This window comes from Azolla caroliniana, unplaced genomic scaffold (genome assembly GCF_043228905.1).
Source record: "Azolla caroliniana isolate FFs.n. ecotype wild unplaced genomic scaffold, voAzoCaro1.0.p SCAF_1, whole genome shotgun sequence".
Taxonomy (NCBI): domain Eukaryota; kingdom Viridiplantae; phylum Streptophyta; class Polypodiopsida; order Salviniales; family Salviniaceae; genus Azolla; species Azolla caroliniana.
Window position 1 is genome coordinate 28669385 of NW_028230436.1, and position 22849 is coordinate 28692233.

The 22849-nt window shown below is 38.0% G+C and overlaps 4 protein-coding genes across 6 annotated transcripts; 1 reads left to right on the plus strand and 3 right to left on the minus strand.

The window, feature by feature from the left end:
• Nucleotides 1-50: 50 nt before the first annotated feature.
• LOC147869472 (kxDL motif protein) lies at nucleotides 51-14151 on the minus strand. Of its 3 annotated transcripts, XR_015530759.1 has the most exons (5): nucleotides 13892-14151; nucleotides 12275-12427; nucleotides 12149-12193; nucleotides 11911-12017; nucleotides 51-191 (listed from the first exon to the last, which is right to left on the minus strand). XR_015530759.1 is itself a non-coding variant. In XM_087329926.1 (4 exons), exons 1-4 carry the CDS (start codon nucleotides 14074-14076, stop codon nucleotides 11963-11965), a joined length of 438 nt encoding a protein of 145 aa, XP_087186052.1. In that variant the 5' UTR covers nucleotides 14077-14151; the 3' UTR covers nucleotides 11861-11962. The 3 variants fall into 3 exon arrangements, 2 of the variants coding, with proteins under 2 accessions (XP_087186044.1, XP_087186052.1); XM_087329926.1 differs by lacking the exon at nucleotides 51-191 and having other exon boundaries at nucleotides 11861-12017; XM_087329918.1 differs by lacking the exons at nucleotides 11911-12017; nucleotides 12149-12193 and having other exon boundaries at nucleotides 51-469.
• Nucleotides 476-1476, minus strand: LOC147869473 (uncharacterized). Its single transcript, XM_087338779.1, has 4 exons — nucleotides 1401-1476; nucleotides 1241-1325; nucleotides 747-808; nucleotides 476-653 (listed from the first exon to the last, which is right to left on the minus strand). The coding sequence occupies exons 1-4, from the start codon at nucleotides 1474-1476 to the stop codon at nucleotides 493-495; spliced, it is 384 nt and encodes a 127-aa protein (XP_087194905.1). The 3' UTR covers nucleotides 476-492.
• On the plus strand, nucleotides 3941-10210 carry LOC147869474 (CRM-domain containing factor CFM3, chloroplastic/mitochondrial-like). Its single transcript, XM_087329896.1, has 9 exons — nucleotides 3941-4923; nucleotides 5051-5615; nucleotides 6108-6238; nucleotides 6331-6612; nucleotides 6713-6869; nucleotides 6945-7237; nucleotides 8901-8975; nucleotides 9250-9334; nucleotides 9694-10210. The coding sequence occupies exons 1-9, from the start codon at nucleotides 3988-3990 to the stop codon at nucleotides 9903-9905; spliced, it is 2736 nt and encodes a 911-aa protein (XP_087186022.1). The 5' UTR covers nucleotides 3941-3987; the 3' UTR covers nucleotides 9906-10210.
• A 1539-nt stretch (nucleotides 14152-15690) lies between the features above and the next one.
• Nucleotides 15691-19734, minus strand: LOC147869475 (Iron-sulfur cluster biosynthesis family protein). The gene is made up of 4 exons (XM_087329927.1): nucleotides 19492-19734; nucleotides 19247-19380; nucleotides 16379-16487; nucleotides 15691-16301 (listed from the first exon to the last, which is right to left on the minus strand). Exons 1-4 carry the CDS (start codon nucleotides 19696-19698, stop codon nucleotides 16239-16241), a joined length of 513 nt encoding a protein of 170 aa, XP_087186053.1. The 5' UTR covers nucleotides 19699-19734; the 3' UTR covers nucleotides 15691-16238.
• Between the last annotated feature and the right edge of the window lie 3115 nt (nucleotides 19735-22849).

The following is a 22849-nucleotide window of genomic DNA, read 5'->3' on the forward strand; positions in this document are numbered from 1 at the left end:
CACCTCCAATTAAAATCCAATGATTAAAATTTAAAAAGGAAATTCAAAAATAAATTTGAATTAAAATACATAAAAAAAAAAGAGTGGAGTTATATGAAACAGCTGAAAAGGAACATCAACATACTTCCGTCATGAGAGAAGTTAAGATCATACATAACACTCATCATGAAATTGCTTTATGAAATATCATGAAAAACTTTCTGATTATATATGAGTCTATGACCATGTGTGATAGTGTATGGTAAACATCACAGTTTTAGTACAGGTGCCTCGAGATCTGGTCTTTCACTTCTGAAGTATATTTTCATGCGAAGGAAGTAAAATAAAAAACAAAAGGTGAGACTGATATCCAATTTTAGAGAAAGAAATCAATTTGATTTTAACTTCATGTAGCCATGAAAAACACAAAGCACAATATACGTACTTGAAAGCATTTGGATATAGAGCACTGAGCCGAGCTTTCAAACTTCTGAAAGAAAAGATAGACGAAACCTAGCTCCCTGGTTGCTGTCTTGATAATGCAGAGTCTACCTTAAAAAAAGTGTATTGCCTGATGCGTGCACAAATGTATTCCAAATCCTCTTTCATGAATTTCACCAGCTTTGTGTTTTTTGAGAAATCAATTGCAACAGCAGCAAAGCTCCAACACAAAGCTGGTGAAATCCATGAAAGAGGATTTGGAATACATTTTCGCACGCATCAGGCAATACACTTTTTTGAGAAATCAATTGCAACAGCAGCAAAGCTCCTTTCAGAAAAATCATTGAGATGTGACAGCGCTGCATTGCTGTCCTGTAATCTTCCAAGCCTGCAACGAAATCATGAATCCTCTTAATGCAAGAAATGAATATCTTCACTATTCTGACTGAATTTCATGCTTCATGCAGAAATTGAGATCAAGATTTACTGTGTCAAAGACGCATAACAATTTATGATGAACTCAAGAAAATCCAAAGGGATGGGAATGAAGGGATCAACGATAAAAGACCTAAATTTAAAGATTTTATGATGACGAAGGAATATAGGACAACCATTGCTAAAAAGTAATTGCTTACAAAGTCAAATGCACTATCCACGGGAATACTAATGAATACTTTGAATTCTAAAATGCAACAGGGATTTCTCTACTTGGGTATAAGAAAAGAAGGAATTCATACTAGGATATTGGGGATACGATGGACGGCTACATTAATCCATGTAGATCCCATCATTCTTTTCAAATCCAAACATCATTCCCCACAGGACCGTAATCTGAATGCATAACTGTGGAGACCATCTCAATCTGTAGATCAATGTAGTGCAAGAAAGCCAACCAGAACACGTCTCTGACAACCAATATAAAAGGAAGTCTCACAAACATTTCACGTATTGGAGGCTACATCTCTTACAAACAACCTGACCATCTGGAAGATCTGAAGGAAACCCCTGCAAAATAGCTGGCGGGGACATCAATGGCAACACTTCAGGAAATGTCATCATATATGGCAATCAAATCTCCATCAAATGAAGAAGTAAACATCTACAGCAAGTAAGAGCAGACTGGTTCCACATCCAAACAGATTATGAGGATGATCAATTAGCTGTCAGTCCTGAGAAAAAAGGTAAGCTGATATAGAGCATCACAAACAACTGATGAAACCAGAGTAAAAAACTTCCAGTGGGCAGTAAGATGTCAATTTCACCTCTGATTTAAGATATACTTATGATTTTATATAAATAAAGAAAAATATACTTAAAATTTTCACTTGTTATGATTCAATTTCAGATCAAGGAAGTGTGATTGGTCCTGAACAAAAAAATTCACAACTTTCCTTTGAAGATGGTTGTATGCCAACATATCCATGGATTGTAATCTCCCTTGCATTAGATGACAATTGGTACAACCCTGAAACACTAGAAATCCAATGCAGGGAAAAAAACCTATAAGTAACAATGTGCTTTCTAGAAAATCCCATGTTACATGTCACCTGAGAGAGCCATGGGCTGATCCGACTGCCCAGATCCTTATTGTTACATAGTGCTCCAACTAGGATGAGGACTTCCTCATTTTTACAAAGTTCTTCATCCTGAGTGAAACACCACATAGATCCAAAGAGGATCACATGTCCCATGAAGGCAATGTGTTTAGACAACAAGAGAGGGAGATTATTAAAGAGCAACATGTTCTTGTCAAAGGGGCTCATTTAGACATCTAGCTCAAGCTTCATATAGTAATGCATAATGTACTCATGAAAGGATCATATGCTCATGTAATAAAATTGTGAATTGAAGACAAGCATGCTAACCACTTAGGCATACATACTTTGGACAAAGCACAAGCTTGACAAGTATACAACAAGCATGCAACGAGAAAGCTTTAATAACCCATGCACCATGCTAAAATATGAGCTCTTGCTTCGAGGAATGGTCATATTATGATTAGAAGTAGTTTGTGTTCAAATATGAATATACATCTTAGAGAAGACCACACCTTCATGACAAGAAGCCCAAAGATCTAACAAAGCGCATGTGATCACTCCAACACAAACCTTTAAGGAGATGGTCATTTCTTCATACGACAAGCACAATCAAAAGTAACTAGATGCTAACACATTCTCAAATAAAAACAAACGTGCATAATAAGCTAACAATTTGTAATCCAACAATGAGCACCTATCACATTTACCCACTTAGGCAATTTGAATTATGGTGATCAGAATGCTATTATAATATAGAGTAATTGTAGCACAATTGTATGATTGAGTTCAAATGCTAATTCAAAATGGAAAATGGTTTCTTGAAGTATTTCTTGAGGAAAATGGGGTTCGGCCAAGGATATCCACTACATCCGAAACTCTTTGGTCTATGCATTGATAAACAAGAAGAAATAGTAAATGATGTTGCAAAATAAGAAGGTTTAGATGGCCCAAAACTCGTGCAAGAGTTGAATATTATACTCATAAAAGTTGATGATGTTGTGCTATTCTCATATACCACATATGCTATGCAAAAGTTTATTGCTGTATTGGAAAACATCATGTCAAATCATTTGTAAGATAATTGTCAATATTGACAAAACAAAATAGTGGCAATAAATGCAATACAACCAAAAAACTAGCCCAGTCCTACATACAAGGGAGAACCAACTCAAGTGGTGCAAACTTCAAATATCTTGTTACTAATGTCCAATCGAGAAATAGCTCGAATGTATGCTACAAGTCTAGACTTTAATAAGGTTGGAGTAGTTACTATATGTTTAAGACCATTTGAAGCTATGGTACACCAAGTATTGCTTTATGGAATGAAAGTGTGGGATTGCTCCATCTCACTTAATCCATTGAATGAAATGGACAAAATTAATTGGGAGTTAACTCCATAACATCCTATCGTGTCATGAAACCAATCGATAACGCAACTCATTTAGAGCAATAATGAAAGTGATCACAACAAACCAGATGAGCTCTAGTGATGAGACATTGGCCCCAAGAAAACCTTTCCAAAACCTAATTCATCAAAAATTAAACTCGACTTTCACATTTTACATTATCTCGGGGGAAAAAAGGTGTGAATACAAATTTTAGGATTTGGGCCCATTTACTAACCAATCAGGCCGGTCAAGGAAAGTATCGTAGAACATCCTTGTGCCAGGTACATTTAGCTGCAAAATCAACTCCAAACTAATTATCGTAAAGCATGCCAAAATAACCGTGATGTTCTCCGTTTCACACATGCAACAACATGGCAACGAGAACAGAAAGACGCGACGATCAAATCGGTCCCGCCCTAAGGATCAAGAGGCACTTAAGTTCGATCGGGGAGGCGGGTCCATGGACACCACCGCTATCAGGAAACTTGCAAGCAACCAATGAGTTATATGTCTATATATGTACGTACATATAGACAGACAGATTAGATAGATAATATGTACATACATACATATGATATACATACATACTATGTATGCTTGAACCCAAGTGTGATGAAAATTGCCACTTTGCCTTCTTGGCTATGGTGATGATGGCCGTGCCCCTGCTCCTGCCCCCCTCCTCCTCACCATTAGCAGGGAAAGAGCTACCCCCAAGCTGCTTCTTTGGCATTCTCTCCCCATCCTTTCTCCATCGGAGCCCCCCCACTGCTCACATCAAGCTGCTCCCTTCCATGGCTGTCGTGGCTGCTGCACAGGTGGTGATGGTTGAACAGCACACTCCGCAAGAAGAACGAGGTGGAGGAGAAGAAGCAGCAGGAACATGGGGAGGAGCGGGTGCAGAGACGAAGTGGAAGAAGAAGATGATCCCTTATTCGAGAAGGCCCAGCCTTCAGTACTTCAGCGGACACGTGAAGAAACACCGGTATCTCCCACCGAGGAACCCTTCCCACCAGCTCGGGAACAGGCATGGTGGCGGTGGTGATCGAGAAGCTCATACCCAGCATTCACAGAATACCACCTCCATGACGAAGATAATCGAGAAGCTGCGTGGCATCATGGAGGTTAAAGAATTAGGTAAATCAGAGTCACATATAGAAGAGGAGGACAAAGCAGATGAAATGTCATTGCCTCACGAGCTGCATTCCGCAGGAGAGCTTTTTCTTCCCAAGCCTGATACTGATTTATTTTCTCTTGGAAGATTCTGGAGTGCACCAAAAGATCAGGTCTTCCCATGGGAGCTTCATGACACCACAATGGAGAAGAAATTAGAAAAGGAAGAGAGAATCAAGAGGGTAAATGCACCCACCCTCGCTGACCTCATCATTCCTCCTCCTGAATTGAAACGGCTTCGTACTCTCGGTATCTCATTGCAAAATCCAGTGAAGGTCGGGCGGTTAGGGATCACAAGCAATATCGCACATAGTATCATGCAAAGATGGCGCCATTCTGAGCTTGTCAAAGTAAAATGCCAAGGACCAGCCGCGGAGAATATGCTGAAAATACATAGAGATTTAGAGGTGAGTTCTTCCTTTATATCCCGCTGCTTACAATGTCAACAGTCGGAGATGATGATTTTATGCTATGCATTCTATTATGCTTATATCCGACAAGTCCGATTCTTCATTTTTTTCTTTTTAAAACCAGAGGAGGACTGGAGGCTTGGTCGTTTGGAGATCTGGGAGTGTTGCAGTGGTTTATAGAGGCAGTGATTTCGACATTGCAAGCAATGTCTCCACCAGCTTGGAAAGCAAGTTAGAGAATTTCATCACTCATGGAAAACCATTCGAGTTAACTCATGCAGGTGTGCATGAGGTCAGTGGAATTACAATTGATCCTCATTTGGAATCAACTGGTAAGCAGATGAAGAACATAACAGGAGTTAAGCAGGGTAATGATGCTGCCACGAATGAAGGCAATGTTTTTGTCATTGCACAGCGTCTCAGAATGTTAAATGTTCGACCAAATCCTTTTATTGAAATAGAACATGAAATGGAAATCGATGGTATCTTAGAAAGTGTGGGACCTCGGTACAAGGGATGGGAAGGCATGCCGCCAGCCCCAGTGGATGCAGACCTTCTTCCTTCTGAGATTCCCGATTACAGGCCTCCACACAGACTTCTTCCTTATGGGGTTGAACCGAAACTAACGAATTATGAGGAAACCAATCTTCGCAGGTTTATCAGACACATCGCCCCTCATTTTGCATTAGGTATTCCTTCTAAGAAACGCAACCTTTCAAGTACCTGAAGCTCTAATATTTCTGCACATGAGACATGCATTATTATTTACTAAGGGCATCATACCGCTGGTTTTGGCAATTCAACTTGTGCAGTGTTTATGTTTCTTGCCCAAAATTATTGACATGTGTTTGGATCATTCGAGAGAATTTCTACATATTTTGCAAGAAGCAAGTTATTTAATATCCTAAGACCCTTTAAAGTATAGGATGAAAATGAATTGATGTTTTAATTATGGCGCTACATGAACCAGAGAATATGAAGTTAAAAAAATGATGTTTGTAATTTTGATAATGGATCCTCAAGATTATCATGTAAATGCTTATCATGTATAGTTGATGAATATGAAAACGTTTTGCCAGTTTATATTTTGTATTTTATAATATGAAAAATAATTTTGTTCTCCATGTAACTTGATGTTTGGCATTCTTGATTTAACCAATCTTTCCTGTATATTAATGAAGGTAGGAACACCGGTCTTCAAGGTCTTGCTGCTGGTATACTGAAATTATGGGAAAAGAGTGAAGTTGTGAAGATTGGTTTGAAGAAAAATGTACGGAACATGAACAATGAAACAATGGCCGAAGAGCTAAAGGTCCAGCCATGCCATGCATTTATCACCTTTGAGGTTTTAAGAGTTTGAAGTTTTACTTTTGCTTATTTGAAGACGTTTTGCTCAATAAACAGCGACTCACAGGAGGGGATCTTCTGGCTCGAGACGAATATTTCATAACGCTCTATAGAGGAAATGACTTTCTACCTCAACAAGTGGCATCTGCCCTAGCAGAAAGATCCATAATGTTGAGTTCGCAAAAGGTTCGAGAGGATGATGGAATTGAAATCCAGCCGAATAAGACTCCTACAATAGGAAAACAGGGTCTAACAGAAAATATTGCTGGTATTGAAAGGAAGTCTGAGGAGTCGAGACATTTTCTATTGGCACAAAGCTTAGAAGCAAAGCTTGCTATAGTAAGTAACAGTCATGACTATATTATACTGTATGCTGAATTTGCATGTGCATGTTTTCCTTGATGCAATGGTACTGATACTTCATGCTTGAAACTGGTAGGCAATCAGAAAGAAAGAAACAGCACAGCAAGCCTTGAAAAACCTGGAGGATATTTTCATGCCTGTTTATCAATCTGCTGAGAAAGAAACTATCACAAAAGAAGAAATGTATGTGCACAGAAAGCATGGTTTGGAGATGTCAGCATTTCTTCGTATAGGTGCGTTATGATCATGGCACCAAGTGTAATATACTTTACCTAGAAATTTCTGTTTTCATGTGAAGCACATCGCAGGTAGACGTGGTGTTTTTGATGGTGTTATTGAGAATATGCACTCGCATTGGAAAAACAGGGAGCTTGTTAAGTTGATTGTGCAAGAGATGGATCAAGAACGATTACAGAGGATAGCCAGAATGCTAGAATATGCAAGTGGAGGGGTATTAATAGCTATAGTGGCTACATTAAAAGGCCAAGCCATAATAATGTATCGAGGTAAGGATTATGAGGGCTCATCATCTTCGCAGCCACACAATCTCCTTTCCAAGAAAGAGGCACTCAAAAGATCTGTGGAGATGAGGCGCTGTGTGGTATGGACTCAAACCGTTACTCGTAAATAGCATTCTTGCACTCTGTTTGACATTGTACGAAAAATATTGTTTGTTGGCAAATTATTTATATGTGATTGAGTTTTATTTGTGACTACGTGGATATTAGATTGATCTATCAGCTTTACCAATCATAGGTTGTTTTGGCATATGGTTCATCAGTATGAGAAATCTTCTGATAGAGAATGCTCTTGAATATCTAAGGGAAGACATTCCAATATTTAGAAAAGCAAGAAGTTGAGAATACAATCTGCAATAGAGAATGCACTTGAATGTCTAAGGGGAGACATTCCATTATTGAGATAAGCAAGAAGGATAGAATACAATGTGCAATCTCTTTAAATACCTGGGAGAGGTAAAACATGAACATATCAGCCTGTGAATGCTGTCATAAGGTGATGCTGTTTGACATCAATGTTCTCTAAAGCGCTGCATTGGGCATTTTTCTCGATCATAGGCAATGATATGATGTATCATCTGGTGCAGGCAATATCTTCTATATGATGATCTGCATTCCTCTAGTATATTGGGCGAGCCAAATGAAAATACTGGGCAAGCGATATCCCTCTATGAGGGGCTGGTTGTGTGTTAGAGCTAGCTACTAATGTAAGCATATGATAAGGATTTAATCGATAAATAGATAAGAAAGGAGAGAGAGAAAGAAGGGTGCCGATCCACCCAACCACCCCCGAGCGAAGGGATTGAGACGAACTCGAGCCTCGATCGGCGTCCTATACCACCGCTGTGGCATAGAGTTGTACCTTGTGCTGGAGCGCTTGATACAAGGGTTGACCCACCACAATGACAGAGTCTCAATGTAGTCGATAAGGTATCAAATGAGGTTAGCTAGGCCTCATATTTATAGCCAGACCAAAGGGCCCCAAGCAAGTTCACACTTGGCCTAATGGGTTGTCCCAATCCCAAGGATTAAAAGTAATCCTTTCCTTCTTTACACTCTCGTTTAACCCTCACACTTTATCCACGTGTATTGAATACTATGGTAAAACTTACCACGGGATATGGTCATGCCTGTAACATTATGCTTATTTGATGTACTTTGGCATGGCATTTTGAAGAAGTTGACAAGTCCTCAGCAGAGACTTTCTAAATCTACAGATCCTCATCACACAGTCGAAGATAGAGATAGATAGAGCAGAATATTTTGTCTCTATTTCTTTTCCTATTTTTTCCTATCTACTTTTCTCACTTCTGCTGCACTGTCATTTCCTTATATTCCTCATCACACAGTCGAAGATAGAGATAGATAGAGCAGAATATTTTGTCTCTATTTCTTTTCCTATTTTTTCCTATCTACTTTTCTCACTTCTGCTGCAATGTCATTTCCTTATATTTTAGACACAACTGCATGCCGGAATGGACAATCACAATCTTAAATCTACACTTGCATTTATGACGTAATAATTTGAAGGTCGCAACAAATCATCTGTGAATGCATTTTTAACAGGACCGATTTGCTAGTCTTGATACTGCGATTTCAGCGTGCTTAGTTTTTTCTTCCAGAAATCTATTTGCTTTGTTAGCTTATAACAAGTGGTTTATTGTCAACAATTTTGATGGATATTACTTGTTTTTCTTTAGAAACATGCTCTTATTTATACAGTCATTTGCTTCTTCCTGGTTGCAGTCATTATTGAAACACATTCAAGCTTTGGAGAAGGAGATAAATAAACTGAAAGCTACTTTGGTAACCAGCTTTGCTGTGAGTACGCTGTTCATTCCTACATAATTCTTGTTGAACATTCATTGTTTTAGTATCAAGTAGTTTGACATCCTGGGTTTTAAACAACTTTGTCTATATTTGTTTCTGTAACACATCCTTTAAGAATCTGGATTTCGATGTGATTTCATTTAGTTTAATACTCTTTTTCCTTCTCCTGGATACTCAGAGGACATTAATGGTTATTTATATGATGTTTCAGGAGCTGATTTTGGCTTCCATTAAAAATTAATTAAACTTTCTTCTCTCATTATAGGAAAAGCCAGGTGAATTGAAGTATGAAAAGACCGAAGATCAGATCAAGGCATTGAAACTACATTTAGGATCTGGATTCCGTGTTGGTAAGTAAATCAGACAGTTGTATATCCTAATAAAGTAAATCCTTATAAATTAAAACTGATAGTCCAGGCATATCCTGACAAAAGCATTCATTACATGCTTCCATATGATATGATCTATATCCAGTAAGGGTTCAAAGTAGTTAAGAAGAATATATATACCATTGCAAATTTTAGGTAAATGGTTGCACACATTACGAAGTGCTGTATAACCTCATTTGTGGTCTTTAGAAAAATGCTTTGGATCTCTGTGTTGTGCGTATACTTTGTTCTTCCTGATTTGTCTATCTTTCAGAGTTTCTCAAATTGCTATATTTATAATAGAATTAATAAAACCTTTTGCTCTTCTTAATTTTTGCCAGAGAATGTTGGCTGGGATTTGGTCGACAATAAGTCCTGTTATAGAAGCGACATGATTTGTTCTGGTATAGAGATGGCAGACAATGAAGATGACGAGGATAGTGAAACAGACGACGATGATGCTGAGAACTACTTTAGTCAGTTGTTAGATACTGAAGGTAAATCAACTTATCAAATTAGTGATGATGTAGAAGAAGTCCTTCATCAACAATGAGTGGTGTGAATTGATTGAAGTGAATGACATCAATCTCAGATGACAAATATGGTATTGGTGACGAGTGAGTGAAGGGTTCAGGCGATGGTTACTTTTGTGAATGTTGAAATTAAATTCATACTGGATGATATTTGACTCCTTTATTGCCTCGGGGGAGATGTAATATCAATGATTGTCAAGCAGGTATGTAACATAATCAATCACTGGAAACCTGCCATACTGCAATTTATCTAGTTCTGGGAAGACAGATGATATGATTTACGTCACAACATTTGGAAGAGGGATTGAACTCATAGCTTGTAAGATATGTTATTGGAATAATGTGTTACCGGGGAAAGAATTAGTGTTTGTGCATACTACCTCCTTTCCAGATCCCAGCTTGACTGCATCATTTGTACACGAAATAGTTTTCACATGTGTTACATCCTCAAAAACCTGAGCCTTGATAATATTCTAGTGGAACTATGCCAGTTTATTGTCGCTCCACAAGTATCTACACAAACTACTGAAGCATGGTATGTGAATTCAAGCTCCAACATGATTCCAATTATCCTAATTCACCAATATATTCCTCACAATGTAGTAAATTTAGTGAAATATGAATCCAGGTTAATAAAGGTACAGCTTCCTATCAGTGCAATCCCCAGAGAGAGGGAGAGTTACTTTTAACATCCTCAAGAGACCAATTGGGATCTATAAGATGGGCCTACCCAAAGAGAGGGAGAAGTTTTTTTTAACATCCTCAAGAGACCAATTGAGATCTATAAAATGGGCCTAGACATGAACAAGGACCCTTCAAGTTTACATGAATGCAAAATGATGCATTACCCATCAAGGTGTGGGTGATATTATTATAAATTTGTTTAGCAAGGTCTTGCACAATATCTGTCAAACACCATATCTTCTGAAGTATTTTGTCTGTGATCCATCCCTTGAACCATTCTGAATATTTAACACCCAGTTAAAGGAAAATAATCAATCTTTATTTTCTTATCTTTAATCCTCTGCAAATACGTTTCATGTGCTTATTGGTAGTGAATGCATGCCCATTTTTTTGACATTTGCTGCATGTCTAGTTTATTATTATTATTATTTCTTTACATACACTGATTGTCCATCAATTACATTTTTAGCTACATTAGGTCTGAGTCATGTTTGTTACCCAATAGGGTTGTGATATGAGGCAATGATATCTCCAAATTCAAGAGATGTAATCATATCAGCTTGCTCATTAATTTAATAAGAAGAGCCATGTTGTATTGCCGTTTTAGGGTTTAGGGTCTAGAAAACATAACGATTAAACTTATTTTCATCCTCAAAATAGGTAGTTATGACAAGTTATTCATAACCAAGGGCAATTGCATCTTTAGTTCATACTGTAGATTGGAGAGAATGTGCCATTCAAACAAGCTAAGTCCTAAGTCCCACATGACCAAGGACAATTGCACTTTTTGTTCATCTGTGTAAATTGGAGAGGGTGTGCCTTTCAAACAAGTGAAGTTCTTGTGATGCTTGAGCAAGCACGCCCTTTGTCTGCTGAGGAATGCTAACATATTCTAGAAGTTAAGACATAACTACTCACTTCTTCAATATGCTATATACGAAGTATAAAGTTGCGATATGGTTCACCTACTTGTGGCCCCTGGCAGAGACCATAGAGACATAAACACTTGGCAGATTCTATGGTTTTTGTATGTAGACACAACACTAGCAACATAACAAAAAGATGTGTCAGTTAGGTTTGTGTCCTGACATAGATCTAAAGGCAGTGATACTATCTAGCACTTTAAAGCAATCAGGGAATTTTGAATCCTGGTGCATGGATTCATAGGTCATGAATTACCACATTTTCAAATCCAATGATTAAAAAAAATAGAGAATTAAAAAATAAATTTGAATTAAATTACACTAAAAAAGAGAGTGGCGTTATAGGAAACATACTTCCATCATGAGAGAAGTTAATATCATATACAGACTCATCATGAAATTGCTTTATAATATCATCAAAAACTTTCTGATTATATATGACCATGTGTGTATAGTGTATATGGTAAACATCACAGTTTTAGTACAGGTGCCTCGAGATCTGGTCTTTCATCTGGCATTTCACTTCTGAAGTATATTTTCATGCGAAGGAAGTAAAATAAAAAACAAAAGATGAGACTGATATCCAACTTTAGAGAGAAATAAATTTGACTTTAACTTCAAGTGGGCATGAAAAACAAAAAGCACAATATACGTACTTGAAAGCATTTGGATATCGAGCACTGAGCCGAGATTTCAAACTTCTGAAAGAAAAGACGGACGAAACTTAGCTCCCTGGTTACTGTCTTGATAATGTAAAGTCTAGCTTAAAAACAATGTATTGCCTGATGCGAGTGAAAATGTAGTCCAAATCCTCTTTCATTGATTTCACAAGCTTTGTATTTTTTGAGAAATCATTTGCAACAGCAGCAAAGCTCCGTTCAGAAAAATCATTGAGATGTGACAGCACTGCATTGCTGTCCTGTAATCTTCCAAGCCTGCAACGAAATCATGAATCCTCTTAATACAAGAAATGAATATCTTCACTATTCTGACTGAATTTCATGCTTCATGCAGAAATTGAGATCGAGATTTACTGTGTCAAAGACTCATTACAATTTATGATGAACTCAAGAAAATCCAAAAGGATGGGAATGAAGGGATCAACGATAAAAGACCTAAATTTAAAGATTTTATGTGACAAAGGAATATAGGACAACCGTTGCTAAAAAGTAAATGCTTACAAAGTCAAATGCACTATCCATGGGAATGCTAATGAATAGATTGGATTCTAAAATGCAACAGGGATTTCTCTACTTGGGTATAAGAAAAGAAGGAATTCATACTACTTGGATATTGGGGATATGAGGGAGGGCTACATTAAGCCATGTAGATCCCATCATTCCTTTCAAATCCAAACATCATTGCCCACAGGACAGTAATCTGAATGTATAACCGTGGAGACCATCTCACTCTGTAGATCAATGTAGTGCAAGAAAGCCAACCAGAACACGTCTGTGACAACCAATATAAAAGGAAGTCTCACAAACATTTCACGTATTGGAGACTACATCTCTTACAAACAACCTGACCATCTGGAAGATCTGAAGGAAACCCCTGCAAAATAGCTGGCGGGGACATCAATGGCAACACTCCAGGAAATGTCATTGTATATGGCAATCAAATATCCATCAAAGGAAGAAGTAAACATCTACAGGAAGTAAGAGCAGGTGGGTTCCACATCCTAACAGATTATGAGTATGATCAACTAACTGTCAGTCCTGAGAAAAAAGGTAAGCTGATATAGAGCATCACAAACAGCTGCTGAAACCAGAGTAAAAAACTTCCAGGGGGCAGTAAGATGTCAATTTCACCTCCGATTTAAGATATACTAATGATTTTATATAAATAAAGAAAAATATACTTAAAACTTTCACTTGTTATGACTTAATTTCAGATCAAGGAAACGTGATTGGTCCTGAACAAAAAAATTCACAACTTTCCTGTGAAGATGGTTGTATGCCAACATATCCATGGATTGTAATCTCCCTTGCACTAGATGCCAATTGGTATAACGCTGCCCATGTTACATGTCAACGGAGAGCCATGGGCTGATCCGACTGCTCAGAATGCATGGTCAACAGCCTGACAAAGAAAAAAGGTAACCGCTTTGCACACAACTCATCAGAGAAGCGTGAACGAGGACACATGATTTGCATGTACTGGGAACAACAGGATGCACGAATTTCACAAGACGAACCAATCTGACCATGATAGGCTAATTAGTTGTTTCGGGTATATGATCATGATGGTCTCTGTCTCTCATATCTGTGGCAGTTTTCTTTCAGGTGTCCGTCAATAGGTTAGTAATTAGAGTTTTATTTAGTTCTACTTAGAACGACAGACAGACAGACAGACAGACACACACACACACAGAAGGAGAGGAGAAGGGACGCACTTACACAAGGAGCTGCAGCCGCCTGAGCTCTTCCACATCGGATTGGTGGAGGATATGTTCCAGCTCCTGCGCAGCTTGGTGAGATGCCGAAGCAATAATCGCCGCTTCATCTTTCGCCTTAGAGACGTCGTCTTCTGCCTTCCCCTTCCCCTTCCCCTGCTCCTCCTCCATCTCCATCTCCATCTCCATCTCCAGTCTCCAATCTCCAATCTCCTGTCTCCTAATTGCTAAATACTCCCAAAGACTGTCAGTATTTCACCCTGTTACAAATTGACAGTGAGGAATTTAGTCCCTACTAAACACCCTTCCCTCTGTCTCTTTTTCCGTTAAAAAGACCATGACAATACAAAATGTCCCTTCCAAAACTATATGTTGTGGTAATAATCTATGGATACCAATGAGCATCACTAACAAATCCTTTTCTCATACTCTAATTGAACCATAGACCCCAATACCTATAGGCTATGGTAGCTATACACTATCTTATATGGTAGGGAGGATAAATCTTTAGGTTTCTCATCCTAAATAATTGGATAAGAAAAATACATTTCCCATAGAAATGTCTCAACATTCTTCCATTGAAGCAATGTACAAGGGGGGGAGTTGACTATGACAATTAGAATCCCCATGACCAAAGAGGGTGAAAGGGCTAATTTTAGTATCCAAGTGGGAGGATGCCAACATCTAAATGAGGATGCATGAATTGGGGAAATTGAATGATATTGGATAGCTAATTGCTCACATGTTGGTAGTGGATTATATAAAAGAGGGTAGAAGAATTTAGAGAGGATAATGATAATAAAAATGCTTGAGGGAGAGTGTTAGTGTAAAACATGTGCCAACTAACCACTTGACTCTGGTAAACTGAGGGAGTGGAGGAGTTAGTGAAGGTGACAAGTTTGTTATTAGTGTGAGCATAAACACAAGAAAAGTAAGGAAAGGACATTATGGGTAGGCAAATAAAATATAATAAATATCTGATTAATAGTACAACGACATCGAGATTGATGTTATTAACCTTGGCTATCGAGATGTAAAGCATATGAAAGCAAGGAGACAAGGTAGATTTTGCCACATGCAAAGTTCCTTAAGAATAGTATTAAGGTGCATACATAATCAAGCATAGTCAATGATGGCCCATCGTATTCGGAAACATCAATAGCTCATTAGATCTAATCAATGAGGCATCTATCCATTAGGTTTATTGCATTATGCTTGTAAGCATTCAGAACCTTTAGTCATTCATTTTGGTTTCCCTTTTTATCTCCTTGATACATAAGCACGATGTTTATAGATTTCATACCCCCTTCCCTTACTATTTGATTCTACTCACTTCTTACACTTCACCATCAACGTTCTCATTTGTACACAATACCACTGCCACCAAACATGACAAATTACATTTGCAAATCATGCAAAACAAATGAAATAATCACGGTCTCATATGCATGAGCTGAAATAATAGGATTCATGCATAAATCTTGGAAGTCTGGAATGTTTATAATTTCTCTATCACTCGCATGAAGAATTGCAAATAAAGTGATAGTATATGCACTATACCTTTGAGACTACCATATTACAGCATGTCTTCATGAAGTTCATTTGCATCACTAGATAATGGTATAAAACCAATTCCATTGTATGCCATGACACCATAATAATAGGAAATGGAAAGAACGAACACTACTATCGAGGGAATCTTGGTACCACTAGTCATATCTAGATAGTTGATTTCCTGAAGGTGTTGATGAGATGACGAAAAACATCACAAACTCGGTGTTTTCAGTCCATAATATGGTCCACGTTAGTTAAACAAATATTATAGCATTATAGCAGAAACTTTTATTTTTTGCCATGATTTCTCACTTTTGTCTTTAAATCATATCATCCTTGGATGGTAAAAAATCATCCCAATTGTTATAGTTGTAGGTTCAGGGAAGAACTAAGGTTACAACAGAACTAAGTTGGAATCATAGAATTGTCACCCATTTCCGAAGATACATAGACATATCACATAGGTCTGTTGCATGTATTATTGTATATTCTTTTGATCTGTGCCAATCCAGAAATAAGAATTCTGTTCACATACTGTATATTTCTTCAGGTTACACCCATCCAGTTGACCGTTTCTTTTTAATCTGTATTTTATCCTCTGTTATGATTCCCTATTCTTCATTGAGTACACCATCGATTAAAATTGCAACACAATTCATACACAAATGAAACATGCCAGCACCAGCACCAGCACCAGTGTCCAAAATAACTTGATGACCCGTTTGGCAACCACCAATGAGGTCCTGATTTTATGTAAGTGGGCTGGAGCCAAATATACCACCGAGCTTAGCTCACAGTTATTTAACATTGAAAGAGCTACCACATCCACAGCCACCTGAAGCATTTGGATTTTGTGTCACCTGAAAACATACTCACCTCATATTAAAAACACAACTGCAATCTGATATATTCATTCACATTACTGTAGTGTGCCTACCATGAACGAGGATCGAATCAGCTCTTCGACATAATCAATAGTTGCACCTTTTACAAAGTCCATAGATATTTCATCTACGACAACCATTACTCCATCCTTCTTAAAAACCCTGTATAGTGATCTCTCTCTCTCTCTCTTCACACACACATACTAGATAGATCCCCATCAAGAAGGGTGAGCATATATATATATATATGTATGTATGTATGTATATATATGCATGTATTATTTTCACATAAAAACAAAAATATCCAAAAGACACATAAAAGCAAAATTTTGTGATTAGATGTCTAAAACATCACGACACCAATTGGATGCAAGATATGGAAAAATCGTTTGGAAGATAGGATGCAACATTCATGCTTCATGATACACTAGATTCCTCTGTAAATGAGGCCTTTTTACAATGCTGGTGTATCATGACATGGGAGAAATGTAGAGGGTCACGGTTCACACATTATACTACATATGTTGAACCTAACTACAAAACCATATTCTTCGCAAACAAGGAAACCGCACCCATCAATACATGTTAGAGCCCATCCCGTTTTTTGTCATCAAAACCATTGCTTCTTGGACATTGGGGCACAAGTGAGAGCAGTTGACTATGCACACTTTGCCTGAAACAAGTTTGGGAGTCTGAGTATCACACTTTGATACAATGCTCAGCATTTGACCACATTCGACCATGATTTCCACATATCTTCGACCAAACCCAATCCTTGCATGAATTTCTCTCACAATGACAATGTGCACTTTCAATTGCAACATTCTTTAATAAAGTTGTTGAGCATCAAGAGTGCTCAAGAGTTGCTACTCACTTTCACATCTATTACGTGAAAATGAAATATTTTTGGTCTCGTAGGTCATTTTTTACCTTCGAAAACGATAATAAAATCTATCTATCTATCTCTCCAAAGTTCATAGATATTTCATCTACAACCATTACTCCACCCCTTATTTTAAAATTTGTATGTTGATCTCTCTCAGACACCCTAACACACAAAAGTCACAAGGAATACATGCGCATAGATGCAAACATTCTCAAACAATGAATGCAAAATGTTTAGGTACTCTCATATAATCAAAGAGAGGGATTGTTTTGGAGGAGAGCATCAATGCCAATGTTCATACGAATGTGATGAATTGAAAGTGATCTGACACTATAGAGATTTTAATAGACACCAACAGTGGCCTAAACACATTACAAATGATTGTAACCACTAAACATTCTCAAATAGTAGAGAGGGATTGTTTTGGAAGAGAGCATCAATGCCATGTTCATATGAATGTGATGAATTGAAAGTGATCTGACACTACAGAGATTTTAATAGACACCAACAGTGGCCTAAAAACATTACAAATGATTGTAACCACAAAACATTCTCAAATAGTGAATGCCAAAGGCTTAAGGTACTCTCATATAATCAAAGAGAGGGATTGTTTTGGATGAGAGCATCAATACCAATATTCAAATGAATGTGATGGATTGGAAGTGATCTTACACTATAGAGATTTTAATAGATACCAACGGTGGCTGTCTAAAAACATTACAAATGATTGTAAGTACTAAACATTCTCAAACAATGAATGCAACTCTTACATAATCATGGAGAGGGATTCTTTTGGATGAGAGAATTGATCCCAATATTCACATGAATGTGATGAATTGAAAGTGATCTAGAACTATAGAGGTTTTAATAGACACCAAAAGTGGCCCAAAAACGTTACAAATGATTGTAACTACTAGCAAGTATACTTTCTAAGAACTTACACAATATTATTTCAGCAAATGCCATGCCTCATAAACCCATGATCCCATTTACATGTATTTTAAAGCTTTTCAAGGCTTTCGAGCAGATAGAGCACAAGTGTAGGCAATTGACCTTAAGGTAATTGGCTATGTGATCTAAATGTTATTCTCAATATTTGAGTTTATGATGTGAAATAAGTATATATAGATATAGAGGATCCAATTGCATTAAAGCTACTGAAATGGTTGAAAAAAATGTGGCCATGTAGAACAAGAAGCGCACACCATTGCTTCAACCTATCATCTGACCATATTGAGAAAAATGAATGGATTGGGAAGGAGCTTTGTGATGGAATTGAAATATCTATGAATTGTATGGATAGCAATTTGATTCCACTCACTTTGCATTCTGTCTCATTATAGTGAGAACAATATCTTGAATGACAACATATACAATGATTAAGGAATCTCATAGTTGATGATAAGTTCATGATACTAGAGTTCCAAGTCATCCCAAGGTATATCGGTGGCTAACCTTGTAATTTCTTCTCCTGCTTAGCAAGATGCAGAATAATTGTGAAAGGATGCATATGACTTATTGAAGATATCATTTATCTGTGTGAGAGGAAATAAACTTCAATGGGCCAAAAATACAAGGCATATGCCAGGTTGTACCCTTCTATGATGCCAGAGATCAAATCTTTCTGTTTTGATAAAGAGGGTATGGACATGCACATCATTGCATGTTGTGAGATATTATAGGTTGCATACCATATAGAAGGAAAGATCTGCACAAATGGTTTTAAGAAATGGAATGTCAACTACTCTACCAACCTACAAAGGGTATTTTCAAGACAGAACATTGATTGAAGGATATGCACACATGGTTTATGACATGGAATGTTAACAAACTTCTCAACCTACCTACAATATCAAGCTTCTTTGCTGAGTAACAATATCAAGGCCATCTAAATTTGTTAAGTGTGATTATCTTTACTCAATTGGGTTTGTTTATTTCTAAAGAAGCTTGCATTGAAAATTACATCTTCTATGGGAAGTTTCCATCACCCCTAAACGACAGAAGAACAGTTTGATAAGCAACATAATTGTCAAACCTGTCACTACTGTTGAGCTTATCATCCAGTGCAAAAACGTATTGAAAACCTGAGCAGCCGCCGCCTTCTACACTCAGACGCAGCATCTTCTTATCCGCACAGCTGCCTTCCTCTTTCACAATCTCTTGAATCCTCTGCCAACACATATACATACATAAAGTGTAAACCCCTGCAATTTGAAAGAAAAGACTTGATTTTTTCTATATGTATGTATTTATATACATATATGCTGATGCAACCCCTACCTTAGCACAACCTTCTGTAATAGAAAGATCCTGCGAGGCAGTATTACTTGACGAGAATCGACATCTCCATGGAAGAAGAGTGGATCTTTGACAAGAAAAAGAAGAAATAGCAGGTAGAGAAGAAGGGGAGGGGGAGGGGGAGGGGGAGGAGGCACGGGCAACGGCGAAGAGCCTGTCAGAGAAGAGCTTCAACAAGGTCTTGCCCATTGACAGGCTACGGGAAGTCCGAAGAAACAAAGGTAAGAAGAAACAGAGGTACATATATATATACATATGTATGTATGTATGTATGTATGTATATGTATACAGTATATGTATATGTATGTATGTATGTATATGTATATGTATATGTATGTATAGATATGTGTGTGTGTGTGTGTGTGTGTGTGTATGTATGTAATATGTATACATTATGTTCATAGAATTACACCAAGGGGGCCTTCCTTAAGCATGAGGTCAGTCTTGCAAACCATAAAAAATGAATGGAACATGCCAATCCATGTACCTCCTTGCAAACTCCGCCCACTCCTGGTGTCAGTGTTTCTCATGAACCCCATTTGCCTTGCGTACAATGGTTCATGGGTTTCGTTTGATACATGCGGAAATTCATCCATCATTTCAGTCATATTGAGCTCCTCTCACCGAATTGATAAAAGGGAAAGTGCCATTCCATTGGGGAGAAACCCAAGAGGATGCCTTCAATGAGATGAAGAAGGCAATATGTGCAACTCCAGTCTTGAAGTTTCCCGAATTCGAAAAACCTTTTCAGATACACATACACGCGTCTTACTTGGCATATGGTGCGGTGCTCATGCAAGATTGCCACCTAGTGGCGTACAAGTCTCGAAAGCTTTCGGACACTGAATGATGATGGCCCACCCATGAGAAGGAAATGATCATTGGGTTCCATGTCACTTGGTGGTTGGCATTGATGAAAGGCTACACATTGCCCAAATAACTTGCCAAATATCAAAGACATGCCACTCTCTTTTCAAGCTCTAATCTTCTTAATGAGACATCACCTTGTGAACATCACAAAACGGTTTTTTCTTGGTTTTCTTGTCATACATCTTAAATGTGAGGTCATGTCATGTGTTTTTTCCCCCCAAAAAAGATACGCCTTGGTATTATAAAATCATAAGAAATACAAAAGTTGTGTTGGATAAAGGAGTATACCAACCGTCTCCATTGTGCTCACATCATAGCCGATTTGATGTGTATATACAAGAACTACACATATTTGTACACCATATCTCCAAGATTTGTATGGTCTACTCCTCCCAAACTACAAATGAGCATGCAATGTAACCTATACCACCAACATCTGCAGCAACAGAATCCATAAACAAAATTAGTAGACATTGTTTCCCAAACTGACAGGAACAGTAATTGCCATAGTGGGGTAAATGATTTCTAGAGGGCATGGGTGTGTGAGAGAGAGAGCGAGAAAGAGAGAGGGTTTGTGTGTGTGTGCCCAGAGATGGATGTAGCTCAGTTGGTAAGGTTGCCCAATGGAGACCAAGTGGTCCTGGGTTCAACCCCTAGAGAGGTGAGAAAATTGGGTTTCGAACTCAAAACATTATGCTTGTAGTGTTAACAACTTACCACTAAGGTAAGCTAATTACGAGAGAAAAAGATGTGTGTGTGTGACCTCATGTTGGATCTCAACCATGACTCTACCATATGCCATATCGTTGGCTTATGGATGCACACATGAGAATTACCATCGACTTACCTCCACGATTTTCAGTTGATGACAACAGTCATTTTCATTTGAATCCCCTTACTTCACAATTAATCAAGTACCACTAGCTCTCAATGAATTCCTTGCCAGTAAACCTTAGCTTTCAGAAGCGCCCCATCCCCCACTCAACTTCCCCTAGTGCCACACTTACATCGTTATTGTCACATGGTGCTCCAACTAGGATGAGGACTTCCTCATTTTTACAAAGTTCTTCATTATAAGTGAAACACACCATATATCCAAAGAGAATCACATGTCCCATCAAGGCAATGTGTTTGGACAACAAGAGAGAGAGAGAGAGAGAGAGAGAGAGAGATTATATTATCGTCTTCGGAGGTCGAATATGACCTATGAGACCAAAAATATTACATTTTGCATGATACGTGTGAAAGTGAGTAGTGACTCTCGATGTTCAAGAACTTTACCAATGAATGTTGCAATCGAGAGTGCACATTGTGGTTGTGAGAGGAATTCATGCAAGGATCGGGGTCTGTCGAAGAGATGTGGAAAGCATGGTCGAATATGATCAAAGGCAAAGCATTGTATCAAAGTGTGATACTCAGACTCGTGAACTTGTTTAGGGCAAAGTGTGCATACCCGACCACTCTCATCACGTGTGCCCCAACGCCCTGTCTCACATCGCAATGCATGTGAATCAACTGTTCTAATGGCAGATAATGGTATGGGCTCTAACATGTATCAATGTGTACGGTTTCCCCGTTTTGCAAAGAATATGGTTTTGTAGTTAGGTGCAACATGTGTAGTATAATGTGTGAAGCGTGAGCCTCCATATATTGGCGTTGCAAAGAGGCCTCATTTACAGAGGAATCTAATGATGCATCATGAGGCAAGTGTCTCGCATCCCATCTACCAAACCATTTTTCTATATCTTGCATGCAACCAAAACACAAAATTTTGCTTTTATGAGTCTTTTGGATCTTTTTGCTTGCTTCCCATGAAATTCTAGGAAGTCGATGTGAGGTATTTTTTTTAACCTTAAGCATGTATTCAACAACCCTTTCCATGGCCATGATCTCAATGGGAAGCGATCCCGTCTTAAGGAGGAGGGTGTAGGTCGTTTGTTTCTTAACTTGTAGAAACTTTGTAAGAAAATGTTTTTGGATATTTTCAAACTCTTTCCACATAGATTTAGGGATGCTACCGCCCCATACTACCACCCCATAGAGAAGAACTAGTGTCACCAAAGTGTTGAAAAGATATTTCTTGAGGACCCAACACTTAATATCTCCAAGATTGCATGTGTTCTCAAATGCATAACATGCTCACTTACGTGCTTCTAAGCGGCGTGTAGCACATTCATTCCATCTATGATTTGAAAAAAGCTTCAAGGCCAAGATATTTGAAGTTTTTCACACATTCAAGTGGCTCATTGTTGTACATAATGCATGGTTTATCTCTTTTTTGGCTCTTCACAAGCATAATCTTTGTTTTAGAGCTATTGACACTTAATTGAGTATGCATGCAAATTTTTTCCAATGCCTTCATAAGCTTTTGTGCATCTCCTAAAGTATTTGGAAAAAGCACTACATCATCTGCATATAGCAAAAGCATAATCACAACATTCCCAATGGTAACTTCTTCAATACATTCTTC